We start from the raw sequence: 15,024 nt of genomic DNA, 5'->3' as shown, positions 1-15,024 counted from the left end.
GAAAAAGACAGCACCTTTGGAGCTGGACAGATGGCTTACAGGTTAAGAGTGCTAGCTGTTGGGGTTGGAGAGATGGCTCAGAGGATAAATAAGAACACTGGTTGTATTTCCAAAGGTCCCAAGTTCAATCCCTAGCAACCACATGGTGGCTCATAACCATCTATAATGAGATATGGTGCTCTCTTCTAGCATGCAGGCACACATACAGACAGAACACTATATTAATAATAAACAAATAAAACATTTTTACAAAGACAGCACCTTCAATAAATGGTGCTGGTTAAACTGTATCTCTGCATGCAGAATGCAAAGAAATCCATATACATCACTCTGCACAAAACACAAGTCCAAGTGGATCAAAAACCTCAAAGTAAAGCCAGACACACTGAAACTGATACAACAGAAGTGGGAAACAGCCATGAATGCAGTGGCACAAAAGACAATCTTCTGAACAGAGCACCAATAGTACAGGCACTAAGATCAACAATTAATAAATGGGTCCTCATAAAACTTAAAAGCTCCTGTAAAACACACACACAAATGCAAATACACATACAAACACAGAGACCCACACACACACAGAGTCAAATGGACAAAGAGACAACCTAAGGAATGGGGAAAGAGTTTTACCAACTCCACAAATACAAACTGTATAAAGATCTCAAGAAACTAGATATTCAATAAATGAAAACTTCGATTGAAAGAAAGGGGGTAAAAATGTAAACAGGAATCTCAAATGGCTAGGAAACACGTAAAGAAATCTTCAGCAACTTAGCCATCACAGCAATGCAAGTGAAAACTACTTGGAGATTCCTTCTCACACATGTCAGAATGACTAAGACCAATAATCAGTAATACAGTGACAGCTCGTGCTGGCAAGGATGTGGAAAGGGGGAAACACCCCATCATTGCTGGTGGGAGGACAAACTAAGACAGCCCCAGTGGAGCTCAGTGTTTCAGTTCCTCAGAAAACTAGAAATCAATCCACCTCAAGGCCCAGCTAAACTACTCCTGGGCATAGACCCAAAAGACGTTCCATCTTACCACAAGGGCACTTGCTCATCTATGTTGGCTTTACTCATACTGGACAGAAACTGGAAAACAAGTTAGATTTCTCTCAACTGAAGAACAGATGAAGAAAATTTGGTACATTTACACAATGGAGTATATACTTAAGCTGTTAAAAATGACATCATTAAATTTACAGGAAAATAGATGCAACTTAGGAAAAAAAAAAACCTAAGCCAGGTGAGGGAACCAAGACCCAGAAACTTATAAATGGATATTACCTATTACATAAATGATAATCCGTCTATAATCAACAAGAGAGGACAGGTATAGGGTTGCAGCATGAATTTTCCCAGAAGAAGGAAATAGAACAGAGTCTGTGGGTAGACCAGGGGTGAATGCAGACAGGATTGGGAGTGATAAGGTAGGGGTGGATAGAGGGACAGAATTCAGTGCAGGGGGAACAGCTGGAATTAGGGGGCATTTGGGTTAGTGTAGAAACCTAGTGCCCTGGTGACACCCTGGAATCTAGGACCTTAGTGAAGAGCCCTAGCAATGGAGATATGGAGTCTGACCTAGATAGGCAGGGCTCCAGTGGTGGTTCTGGGTTACATTCCATTGAGCTATTGGCAGAGCAGGTCTCATGGAGATCCCTAAAGAACCCAGGCTGATGCAGGACAGAACATTGCTCTCTGAGAACTTACAGCAGGGCCACATCTCTGAGGGCAACTTCCACAGAGCTCACCGAATTAAGAGAGGTCAAGCAGGTGCAGGCCTGGAGACTTCACCCTATGTTCTAGTCTGTTTGGGGGGAGAAGGTATCTATAGGCTGCCTAAAGAACACCCTGGACACCAACCCACCTGAAAAACCTTTTAACTAAAATCTGTCTTCCCTGCAACATATGCAGAGGCATGGTGGCACCAAATTTGTTTGAGCGGCCAACCAATGTTAGGTTTAACTTGAGACCCATGCCACAAAAAGAAATCCATACCTTCCACTGCGTGGGTGCCCAGGAAACTCCCAGGGACTTAAAGAGCAGGCATGGTGAGTGTACGGGTCTGCGCCAGGTCCTCTGCTGATATATTATGGCTGTTAGCTTGGTATTTTGTGTGTGTGTGACTCCTCACAGCAGGAGCAGGTGTAGCTCTGACTCTCTCACCTGCTCTTGTGACTTTTCCTCCTATTGGGTTGCCTTGTCCGGCCTCAATAGAGGACTACTGTCTTGTCTTTTTATATCTTGTTTGGTCTTGTTTGGCTGTCCTAGAGAGGAAAGCTCTTTTCTGAAGAGGAAACAGAGAAGGTAGAGTGCTGCAGGATATTTGATCCCGATGTGAATGCCAACATTGTGGACTGTAAAACCCTGTATCTTGTTTGGTGTGGTTGCGTCCTATCACACACCGTTAATCCTACAACTTTTCATTGTAAACAGGGGATTATGGTGTGGCTCACCCAGCCCTAACACACACTTTTAATCCAAGAGCTTTCTGTACATAGGACTTAATAAAGTTAAATAATGGCATTTAAAGATATTTTATTAATTAGAGAATTTTTTTTACAATGAGACATGTCAGCTCCCACAGCATCCCTTTTAGACTTTGAAGAAGATGATGACCATCAAAAAATTTTCTCCTTTAGGAGATGGCTTCCTATGTGGCAAGCTAACCCACCAAGCAAGGAATGCTCTTGTTTCTACTGCAGACAGAATGCTGGACAAACTGGGTGAAGAAAGTCAAATGCTGAGCTTTGCAAGGACAAGGTATGCAAGTTCTGAATAATACCTGTTACACAGAAAAATGTGTCAGATATTCCGAGTCAGAAGGCTGAAGGTGATGCTCCATCCTTTTAGAGATAGCTTCATTAAATGTCCAGGCAGCCAGCAGTCTCTGTCATTTCTATAGTTTTGGAAGCTGCTTGCTCTGCACTTCTTGTTTATTCAGATATTAATCCTTCTCAGGTCTCTGAGAAGGGTTGAAGACTGAATAGTTATCATCTTAGAATTAAGATTAAGTTCTTTAGGATTTAGAAAGATGTTTTAGGTCTAAAAAGATGATTTTTAATTGGTATTGCAAGTTTTGATACAAAGTGATTTAGGTTCAGTACTTTGGACTCACCAAGATAGGTTAGTAGAATACTTTCTTCAAGGTTGCTAATTACATATAGACTAGACACTGTGAATATAATATTTCCCTGATAATTTACAATTCATTGATGTTCCAGAAAAAGTCTTTTATTAGACAAAAGGGGTAAATGTTGAAAGATATTTGATCCCGTTGTGAACCCCAAAATTGTGAACTGTGAAACCCTGTTTGTTTATTCACCCGTTTACAATAAAAAGGTATTGGAGTAAAGGAGTGTGATGGGGCTTAACTGAACCAAACAAGAAACAGCGTTTTAGAGTTCACAATTTGGGGGTTCACAATGGGATCAAATATACTGCAACAGTGGAGTGGCTCTAGGAAAGAGAGAAAAAGGCTGGAAATAGGAGTTGAGGGAAGACAACAGTTATCAAAATATATTATATGAGAGAAAAAATCTATTTCCATTAAAAAACATTCATTCAAATTTTCCTAAATGAAAATGCAAAGAAGGGAAGCAACAGTGAGCAAAGAGAAGCAGAACAGTGAAGACAGGAAAAAGCATGATTTTCACAGACACAGTTCTCATGGTGTGCAGAGGGTGAGCGTCATGCAGAAGTTCGGGACAAGCTCATTTTGGGACCCTGTCCAGATCTGTGAAATTAGAAGTTTTGCTCTCAGAAATGTGAAACACGTATCATAAAGAAAATGAACACAGGTCATTTCCCTGTGTTAGCTTTCACTAGTTTTGTTTGTGGAATTAATTACCTCTATTTCCTGCTCATTTAATTCCAAAAGAGTACTCTTACTTCTCTATAAAAATAACAAGCAAAAACTAATGCTTTAATCATATTCAAATAATCAAAACACTTATGTAATGTTATGTAGTATTGCTACATTATTTGTGTAATGTGCTAAACATATACAAAATGATATATAAAAATGTTAAATGTTTAAACAAATTCTCCAAAGCAAAAATGAAAGTGTTACCGTTGAAGGCATGTTAAGTGACTAGAAGAAAACTGAGAGATGGGTCACTTGTCTGAGGCTGTTATTATTTTATTCAACTACAATTTATTGTGATTATTGAAATTCAAATAATACACGTCAGTTTGCTTCATAACCCCATTTTTACTTCTTGTGTAGTATGGATCATTCGCAAAAAGTTCTCATACCATCCATATGAACTGACTTTCTGCATTTTACTGTATACTATAATGGCACATTGGCTTATCATCTCTATAACAACTCTTGCTACAAAAGCTTGATCTTGACTTTTTCTTCTGCACATACCAACCAAAAAAAATGTTAGAAACTTTCTTTGAAGGTGAAGACTTCAGCTAGATTCTGTGTTCCTTCTCCCCTTTGTTTTCTATTGCTACGTGTAGTGTAGAGAAGATGGCTGAAGTCCTGACACCCATCTGACAGATGAGAGTGCACTACAGAAGAAAATCAGGTGGGAGAAAGAAGTGGGTTGGTTGACACTGACTAAGTGGTAATTACACGCTGTTTCGTAATGAATATAACACTAACTGCGGCAGTCTTTTATAAGTGGATAATCCTTTATACACAAACCTATTGTCTTCATTCATTTAGCACAATGTCTTCCTGAGCACTGAGGTGACTTTCCTATTTAGGGCACTGTGAATATAACTGCAATGAACATGAGAATTCTGATGTGTCATAATACTAATTTCAAGTGTATGGAAAATATACCGAGATTTGCTGGAATCCATAGCATTTCTGTCACTTTATGAAAACTCTGTAGGCACACATCAGCATGAATACAGTGAGAGTGTGTGAGAGCATGGTTTACTGTGTTGGTTTTTTTTGTGTGTGTGGTAATGTGATAATAGGTCCAGATGCAGTAGAATACACACACTGAATATGTGCAATTTTACGTCAACTCTAACAATAGAACATGGTTTTAACAAACTTTAGTTTATATCTGTGGAAATTCCCAAATTACTGCTATCAGAGTTTATTTTGCATGCTAATACACAATCCCATGTCACATTCATGTTCATTGTTCAATTCTGGAACACATTTTATTTTCATATTTTGTCTTATCAATTAAATGATACTTGCTGTGAGAGCTTTTATGATGTATTCTGTGTCACTAAACTCTATAATTAAGTCCTCTTTCTATGGCTTTTTACATTATTTCACATCAATTTCAGTTTCAGTTACACACACTGTAGTTTGCTAAATGAATGATTATGTAGAAGAATATCTTTTACCCATATGTACTACAGTAAACAACATCATTAAGATAATGTATTTTCCAAAAAAAAAAAAAAAAGGATGTTGGCTTTGTTCAGTTTGCAGCATAAATTCAATACAATCAAAAAAAATTCCTAACAATTTATAACAAGAAAGCCAATTCCAAACCTATATGCCATGTGAGAAAACACAAAATTCTCAATAGATTTATGAAGAAAGAGTACACATTGGCTCAATGTAACTTCTGTCCTTACCACAAATTTACAACACTTAAGAATGTGTTCAACATTTGTGAAAGAATGAGAGGATGGATAGAAAAAGCCAAAGACATAAGCCTAAATATATTTTCAAGTTTTCATCAAAATACATGAGGAAACTCCACCAGGAAAAGTGTGAACTTCACCAATATTGCCTTTGATTGTTAGTATTTAGAAATTAAATAAAAACAGACTCCATGACTCTAACAAAAGTAACTCAAAGTGACAGCTAAACTGTTACATTTCTGATCCTCCAGATAGTACTGATCTCTTTTCCAAACAGAGAGGCCCTATGCTCTAGAACTTTGACTATAAGTGGAGATGAATAAAAAAAGAAGGAAGGAAGGAAGGAAGGAAGGAAGGAAGGAAGGAAGGAAGGAAAGAAAGAAAGAAAGAAAGAAAGAAAGAAAGAAAGAAAGAAAGAAAGAAAGCAGAAAGGAAGGAAAGGAAGGAAGGAAGGAAAGAAGGAAAGAAAGAAAGAAAGAAAGAAAGAAAGAAAGAAAGAAAGAAAGAAAGAAAAGAAAGAAAGATAAAGGAAAGGACATGGCTGCTCCTAAGTATGGTGGAGTAGAAAGTTTATTACAGATGAAAGAGAGAGCACAGCCAGACACAGGGCCATCTGGAGAGTCCATAATGGACATGACTCTGAGCTGTGTGAAGACAGGGATGAGGGGAGAGCCAGTCCAAGAGGCCAGGAGGGTAAATGATAGATGAAAAAGACCAGGTAACCAAAATGTTTGGGTTACATAAGGAAGGGCAGCTGGGAGAAGGGCAGTCCAATACCTGGGCTAGAGGACAGTGTATACAGACCATTACCCTGCAACAGGTGGGAACTGAGGGATGCTGAGAGAACCCGACAGGCAGGTATGCTTTGATTTGTTTAACAGACACATTGGCCGTTTTTCCCAGGATCTGAGCCTTAATAGTAGGGAAAAGCAAGAAGGTTGACATCACTTATTTATAATCTCAAACTTTTCTTTTTTAAGTTGAAGCAGGCTTTATGCTTCAATACACTTCAGGGATTAAACATAAATACTAGAGCAAGCCAACCATTACATCATTTCTCTGATATTGTGAGTTGTTAGTTTGTCCAGATCTTCTGCATTGGGTAAGCCAGTGTAATAACAGAAATTTGCTTTCTGGAAATAAGTTCAGCTCCTCATCCATATTCTTGATCGCCTTGGTCTGTGACCCACACACCCATGCCCACAACACCTCCGCCCTCCAGCCCCCCAAAAACAGCCAGTTTGGACTTTTACCCATCATCCAAAATTGAATACCTAACTCCTCATTGCTCGTATCAAATGCTGTCAAAGGAAGAAAGCTCTCACCTTCCTTCCTCGTCCTCTTTTTCTGTGTTCTGATTACAGCAGCTTCAAAACTGGTCAGTGATCTCAGTTCTTATACAGTTCCCTCTAATTTGTAATTTCTCCACCCAAATCCAGAAAGGTTGGAAGATACTCATTTACTGTTGTCTTTTCTTTCTCACTAACCTGTCAAGGCCCAGCCTGAAAGGAGTTCCACAACTGTCTTCTAGGCACTGGGAAGCACAGGCAGGATTAGGTGTACAAAGCAAGTCTTAACCACACAGCGTGAAGAAAGTCTGAGCTACAGGAGACATTGCTCTAAACAGAAACAAATATGAAAGCCCCTGAGAAAAAGGAATGAAATTCTTAATGACTGGGAAACATGAAAAAATAGAGACAAATAAGAGATTAGAGCAGTGATGCATAAAGAAAAAAATCTGATAAGTAATAACAACAATGACATTTTAAAAAGATAAATATAAACTGGGCACAGTGGAGCATACGTGTAATCCCAGCACTCTCGAGAAGGCAGAGGCAGGTGGATCACTGTGAGTTCAAGGTCAGCCTGGTCTACAAAGCAAATCCAGGACAGCCAAGACTACACAGAGAAATCCTCTGTAGAAAATGAAACTAAAACAAACAAAAAGATAAACATAACTGAAGAAACACACAGGAATACTGACTTTGAAAAAGAGCAGGTCCTTCCCGCATAGAGGGAATGACATTAATAAGATACTGTTTGACCTTGTCCCTGTGTTCAATGTCAGCTGCTGAGATCTGTAACCCGATACACACAGCTACCACTAATGGCATATGTTTTCAAATTCCTGAGCTGAATTCACTGTGTCAATAAGGATTGCACATATCTACATAGGACACCCCCTTAAAGTGAAAATTCTTTACTCACTGGCTCAAGCTAACCTACCCAAATTGTACACCCACCAATCTGGTCTGTTTTATTCACATGCATGAATTAATCCATGCTGGGAAATTGCTAAAAATCACCCACCCTGCATCAAACAAGTCCTTCTTCACGAGGATGACAACCACAGCTAACTTCCTTAAACTTGAGTCTGAGATCTAGCTATTGCTTATCCTGTTTCACCCTGCAGTGTACACAGCAAGCCTTTCCTCCTGTCTGGTCTGAAGGAAGAAGTCACGCTCCACATGCAAATCCTTTCCCTGTTACTACACTGAAAAGTTCATTTCATGGCTCAGATGGGTTATTTTAAAACCCTCTTTTGGTGCAGTCCTTTAAAGAATATAGAAATTTTCATAGAGGAAAGCAAAGTCATTGCCATGGGAAGCAACAGACCAGGAACAAGGAAACCTGAGTCAAAATAGCTTCTCTCTGACACATTTTTCTCAAAGCCTGAAAATATAGCTGTCTTAGAATTAATATGCCTTCCTAGGAAGAAATCACTCCACACAAAATTAAAAGAGTAAGAAAAATCTCTTTAATGACAGCATGCATCCAGCTCTGGCTAATGCTCCAAGAAAAGCCAGTCGAGAACAGATTCTGCATGCCACAGATGCTGACACCCGTAAGCCTCTTTCAGGTTCAGGCCTGAAATTGTTAGGTTTTGAACAATTTAATATGGACTGGAGACTGCAAGTCTAGCCACCTAGACAGATGGGAGATTCGTACAGCAAAGATGTTCCCAGGATTGTTTAAGTACCCTAAGCTCTAAAACATCAGGACACTTTTCATCGACAGGGTCCCAAGTTGAAGATGCCAGAAGATGAGACCATAGGGAAGGTAGAAGATGGAAAGCATAACAGCTGGGGTGAGTAGTTCTTCCGTAAGCTATGTCTTACAATGTCCAAGCATCTTCAGAACAGCATCTTGTAGACTACTTACGGGGGGCAATGGAAAGAAATGGTGTCAGGAGCCATGGTGCAGCTATCTCAGAAGGCTGCTGTTAATTCAACTTCCCCTGGCCAAGTTAGACTTGTTTTTCTACCATCAGGATGTTTTTGCAAAGAAACTATTCAGAGCGAATGTTCCAAGAATACATGTCATAAGGAAGTTGGAAGAGCAACCATAAGGAAGTTGGAAGAGCAACTTAGAGCTAATTTTTACTCCTTGTCTTCATATGTGGCAGGTTGTGCTCATATAAGCTGTTCTTCAGAACAGAAGGAGCTTGGAGAAAAATAAAACTGGTTTCCTATCTCATCAAGTCCTGACTGGGCTTATTTCATTCTTGCCTTCTTCTAATCCTCACTCCCATAGCTGTGATCTCCATTGACTGACTGAGAGGGCTTGGTCAAAATGGGAAATTTCTACGAAGTCAGCAGAAACTATTATGCAATGGGACAAACTCAGGAGAGTCTAATAAAACAATACTGCACAAGGGGAACACAGGGTATTTCCACTGACCAAGCCCACAGTGGACTTGGGACTGATAACCACAGCCCCATGTGGTGGAATGAGTTCTATTCTCAGGATCTGAAGCAATCCCTCCCCAAAGGCCCTGACCTGAGACCATTACCAGCTCTCCCAAACAGTATCCCTTGCTTTAGAGAAGGAGCTCAATTCCTTACCCAATACATAGGGGCCTTAGGGGCAGCACCCAAGGCCGAGGCCCCAGGCCATTACTAGCTTTGCCAAGCATGTTCCTGGGTTTGAGAAGGACCTATGTCATTCTCCATGCATGAGGGCCTCATAGAAAGCCTTGCCCCATCAGGCCAGCCACTCAACACAACAGCGTTTTTCCTTTTCAAAGAGTTGTCACCTGGGAAGTCTTGCCCGTGTGGCAAAGCTCTGCTTTTCTCAAGAAGAAAAGTGAACCTTTATGTCACACCCCGCCTTAGCGTTGCTTGTGACCCTGTAATGCCCCACTGAGCAGCTTGTCAGACGCTGGGTTTGTTGTTTGTTTTGTTTGTTTGTTTGTTTGTTGATGTGAGGATGGACCTAGCAGCTGGTTGTACATAAGAGGTGTCTCCTTTGTCATAGTTTGGAGCCAAATTTCTGGACACTTCTGGTGAACAAGCATGTGTTTCATAGCATACTAATCCCTAAGAGGCCTGGTCAGCATAGGAGTTCTCTGTGGGGACATTTCAGAGACGTCCTCCCTCAGCTAAATTCTACTTTGTTTTCTCTTACTATGTTCTCAGCATTGGCAAATCCTTTCCATCATCAATTATAATCTTCTACATCACAGTTAACATTGGAGTCCTACTCTACACATGAGTTGCCTTTCACAGCCTCCATAAAATCAACTCCAAATGGATGTTATCCCTAAATGTTAAATGGTAAGAGCCGAACTTGTAAAAGACAAGGAGAAACTAAGGTTCCCCGAGTTTGGCATCCTGCCTAGGATGTTTCTACACATAGGCCTTGCTCCAAACGCCTTGCCCGGATGCAGCCCCCATAGCGAAGTTGTTCAGAGGCCACCGCGGGGTCCAGACAGTGACTAGAACCACAGGGGATCTCACACGCGGCCGCCTCTGGCCGCCGCTCACCTTCCAGCCCCAGAGAGGAGCCACTACACCAGCTCCCGCTGTGCAGCCGCCCGCTCTTCCCCGCTGTGCCGCCGCCCGCTCTTCCCCGCTGTGCAGCCGCCCGCTCTTCCCCGCTGTGGGCAGTGACCCTGCACTCACCATGTCCCGACTTCGGAGCTTGTCTGAATCCACTCAAAGCACCCAGCAGCAGCACTCAGAGTAGATCACAGGGATAGATTCAAGCCTGCTCAGCTACACAGCAGAAGCTACACCTCGCAACCCGGAAAAATCTCTCCTCCGAATTTGACTGACAGGTCCGCGTAAAGGCCCTTATTGGCCGGTGAGTTTTGAGTGACATCAGCACCTCCCTTAGGGCTGGAGTGTACTGGAGGGACACAGCATAGTGTTTCCTGCCTTAGCTTCCAGTCCAATGCCAGAGTTTTTCCAGATCTGCAGAGTTTTTCCGTATCTGCAGAGATTTGCCTTTCAGTAGCACTTGTGCCTCGTCCTACAGTAGCCCACCCGCCTGTCGTCCCGCCCAGCCCGGGAAGCACCCAGCACTGCAGCTCCCGCTGCTCAGCCGCCTGCTCTTCCCTGCTCCGGGCCCTGAGCTAACCAAGGCATGAAGTTTGCTTGATCCCACCGCAGCACCCAGCAGCAGCGCTCAGAGTACATAACAAGGAACCTGTCGAGCCTGCTCGGCTACAGAGCATATCCTGAAAAAAAAAAAAAAAAAACAAAAACAAAAAAACAAAAAAAAAAAAAAAAACGGCACCTGAGAGGGCCCGCCTCGTCTGACTGGCAGGTCTGCCTGGAGACTCACTGATTCGCCAGTGAGTTTGGAATGACAAGCAGGGACACAGCATAGAAGTTCCCGGCTTAGGCTTTCAGTTAGTGGCCAGACATTTTCCAGATACACAGAGATTTGCATTTCAGTAGTAATTGTGCGGTTCCTCTAATCTCCTCTCCATCTTCCCCACCCCTGGCCCGGAGGAGGACCCATCACTCCAACTCCTGCAGCGCAGCCTCCTGACACTCCCCTTTCCTGTTCACCTTGTCCCTTGTTTGGAGCTTGGCTAAGCTTCCCCCATAGCTCCCAGGAAAAACTTCTTCCTCCTGGCATCAAGGTGGATAATTTGCATAGCCCATTTCTCAACTTGCAATGGAGTTATCAATCTGCCCCACAAAGTACAAGCATGCCCAGAATATTAACAATTAAAGAGTGAATTTGGGAAACAAGAATTTGTTTTGTGGCTTCATGTAAACTGCAGCTACTTTTCACCTAGTAGATAGGAGACGTCTCCGGAGAAAAGCAGGAAATAGATAACAGGCCCTGTGGAGCTCCTGTGTTAGCCAGCCCATCTTCCTTAGGGGAAAGGGAAAAGGAAACAAACAGCTGCATTAGTCAAGGGCTGCAGATGAGCAGAAGGGATAGAATGAATCCATGTGTCTAGAATGTGGGCTTCATAGAGTATCTCACAGGCTGTGATCAAACTAGTCAAACAAGGGCTGTCTATCAATGCACAGTAGAAGAATCCAGTAGAGGCTCAGTCCGTGAAGCTGAATGTCTCAGATGGTCCTCGGTAATTACCAGAATTCTGATGAAGTAGTCTCTAATGCCAGACGAAAAAAAAAAAAAAAAAGAAAGAAAAGAAAAGAAAAGAAAAAGAAACTTACTAGACAGAGGTAGGGCAAGCAGACAAAGAAAAAGAGCTGACTTCTTCGTTTTCCTTTATATATGTAGGCTGCCACCAGAAGCTATGGCCTAGATTAAAGGTAGTTCTTAAAACCTTAAAAGATCCAGATTAGGGAGTGCAGATGTACCAGGCCACAGAGGAAGACAATGCAGCCAGTCCTAATGAGACCTTATAAGCTAGGGTCAAATGGAAGTGGAGGAGGGAAGGGAGTGAGAGTGGGATTGGGAGTGGGCAAAGGAGGGGGCTACAACTGGAATACAAAGTAAATAAATTGTAATAATCAAAAAATTAATTTAAAATGGGGGGATCCACATTAAAGAAGTGTTTTTCCACTTCAAAGGTATAATTAAGAAAAAGTTCCCATAGTACCCAAGTCTTTGGGTTTTAGTTAATCCCGGATGTAGCAAATTTGACTACCAAGAATAGCCATCACAACAGCCAAGACAAAAGAGCTAAGATTTTTTTTTTCTGCCTGTGGCAGGCAAAGAGAGCATGGAAATCATTTTCAAAGCAATGCTTTTCTTCAACAAAAGACACATTGAGATTAATTTAGGGACTCTGGATTCAGCCACATATAGGTTTGCCTACTCCTAAGCATGGTAAGTCACAGTGTAAAAGCAGATAAATTTAAGTGAATTCTTAGCTCAAAGTCATGCAGAAACATCTGTAAATTATAAAAATTATAGAAATGCCTCTGGAATGTTCATCTTGTACCACAAGCTAAAAGTCAAGTAAATAAAACTGTGAAAGCAGATTGGTTAGAGCAAATGCTACCCATTAATCATGAGGTATGATCTAACAGATAGATGCGTCTATGCCACAGTTCTCACATCTGCAAAGGACAAGAACACAAATTCATAATACATAAAGAAAAAGCCACCTATCAGCACTATGGACACTGTTCTTAGAAGATCAGCTTTGCTGAGCTGTTCTTACCTCAGAATAAGGCTGTTTTGTGCAGGCTGGCTCAGAGGAAAGCCACAGCTGCTTCCATGCAGGCCCAGCAGGTGGTCATTTTAACAGCCTTGGCTGCTGTCTGGCTCATAGCTGTTGCACCACTGTATAGAATTCTATTTTTTGTAAGCTTATTTTTATTTTATACATATGGGTGTTTGCCAAATGAAGTAAGAAGAATGGAGGAGACGCCATTTCAACAAATGGTTAGCTACCTTGTGGCTTCTAGGATGGAACTCTGTGTCCTCAGTAACAACACCCATTGCTCTTCACTGCTAAGCTATCTCTCTAGTTGCTTTATACTTTCTTTTATTAATTAATTCAATTACTTCCCTAGCTACTGGGCCCACATGAAGCCTAAGATGTCCATTAGGCTTATCTTCTTGGGGTCTGTGCATTGCAGTATGCCTATCCAGTAATATATAATGAAAATCTGCTTATAAGTAAGTATATACCATGTGTGTCTTTCTGGGTCTGGGTTACCCCACTCAGGATGATCTTTTGTAGTTCCAGCCCTGCAAATTTCCTGATTATTTTGTTTTTAATGGCTAAGTAGTATTCCATTGTGTCAATGTACCACACCTTTCTTTATTCATTCTTCAGTTGAGGGACTTCTAGGTTGTTTCCAGTTTCTGGCTATTACAAATAAAACTGCTATGATCATAGTTGAGAAATTTCCTTGTTGCATGGTGGAGCATCTTTTGGGTGTATGCTGCGGGGTGGTATAGATTGGTATTGAGGTATGGGTATTCCAAGTTTTCTGAGAAAGCACCAGGTTGATTTCCAGAGCAGTTGAAGTCCCCTTTCTCCACAGCCTCTCCAGCATGTGTTGTCACTTGAGTTGTTGACCTTAGCCATTGAGTCTTCTGTAAGATGGAATCTCAGTGTTGTTTTGATTTGTATTTCCCTGGTGGCTAAGGACACTGAAGATTTCTTTATCTGCTTCTCCACCCTTAGTGATTCCTCTGCTGAGAATTCTCTGTTTAGCTCTGTATCCAATTTTTAAATTGGATTATTTGGATTGATGGTATCTAATTTCTTGAGTTCTTTGTATATTCTGGATATTAGCCCTTTGCCAGATATAGGATTCATGAACATCTCTTCCCAGTCTGTAGACTGCCGTTTCTTTCCATTGATAGTGTCCTTTGCTTTACAAAAGATTTCAGTTTCAAGAAGTCCCATTTATTAATTGTAGATCTTAGAGCCTGCTCTGTTGTGCTGTTCAGGAATTGCCGCCTGTGGCAATGAGCTCAAGACTCGTACTCACTTTTTCTTCTCTAGCAGATTTAGTGTATCTGGTTTTATGTTGAGGTCTTTGATCCACTAGGACTTGAGTGTATGCAGGGCCATAAATATGGATCTATTTGCATTTTTTTTTCTACATGTAGACACCCAGTCGAACCAGCGCAATTTGTTGAAGATACTATCTTTTATCCATTTTATGGTTTTGGCTTCTTTGTCAAAAATCAGGCATGCATAGCTGTGTGGGTTTATTTCTGGGTCTTTGATTTGACTCCATTGAGAAATGAGCCTATTTCTATGTCAGTATCATGCAGTTTTTATTACTATTGATCCATAGTATAGCTTAAGTCAGGGATGGAGATTCCTCCAGAAGTTCTATTATTTTATAGAATTGTATTAGGTATTTCATGGGTTGTTTTTTTTCATATGGAGTTTAGAATTGTTCTTTCAGGGTCTGTGAAAAATTGTTCTGGTACTTTGATGGGGTTTGCATTGACACTATAGATTGCCTTTGGTAAGATGACCATTTTTATTGATTTATGTTAATCCTACAAATCCTTGAGCATGGGACGTCTTTCCATCTTCTGGTATCTTTTTTTAACTACTTTCTTCATTCGCTTGAAGTTCTTGTCATTCAGGTGTTTGACTTCCTTAGTTACTGTTACCCCTAGATACTTTACTTCTGGCTTTTGTGAAAGATGTGGTTTCCCTAATTTCTTTCACAGCCCATTTGTCATAAGTATACAGGAAGGCTACTGATTTTTTTTTTTTTTTATTTACCTTGTATTCAGCCACTTTGCTGAAGGAGTTTATCAG

General features: G+C 41.1%; 1 protein-coding gene across 3 annotated transcripts in view; it reads right to left on the bottom strand.

Annotated features, from left to right (window-relative positions):
• Positions 1-10,807, bottom strand: part of LOC110540418 (zinc finger protein 431-like) — a 74,257-nt gene extending 63,450 nt beyond the window's left edge. The window contains exons 1-2 of one of the 3 annotated variants that reach the window (XM_060368136.1): positions 10,475-10,804; positions 7,058-7,189 (exon numbers count right to left, since the gene is read on the bottom strand). Coding sequence is in view for 1 of the 3 variants with exons in the window: in XM_060368135.1 (XP_060224118.1) it covers positions 10,475-10,477 (3 nt within the window). In the remaining 2 variants the exon portion in view is untranslated. Of the gene's footprint in view, positions 1-7,057; positions 7,190-10,474 lie in introns of all 3 variants that reach the window. The other 2 variants (XR_009586399.1, XM_060368135.1) reach the window with 2 other exon arrangements.
• Positions 10,808-15,024: the final 4,217 nt, after the last annotated feature.

The sequence above is a fragment of the Meriones unguiculatus genome, chromosome 15 (assembly GCF_030254825.1).
Source record: "Meriones unguiculatus strain TT.TT164.6M chromosome 15, Bangor_MerUng_6.1, whole genome shotgun sequence".
Classification (NCBI taxonomy): domain Eukaryota; kingdom Metazoa; phylum Chordata; class Mammalia; order Rodentia; family Muridae; genus Meriones; species Meriones unguiculatus.
Note: the sequence above shows the minus strand (reverse complement) of the source record. Positions and strands in the feature narration are given on the sequence as shown.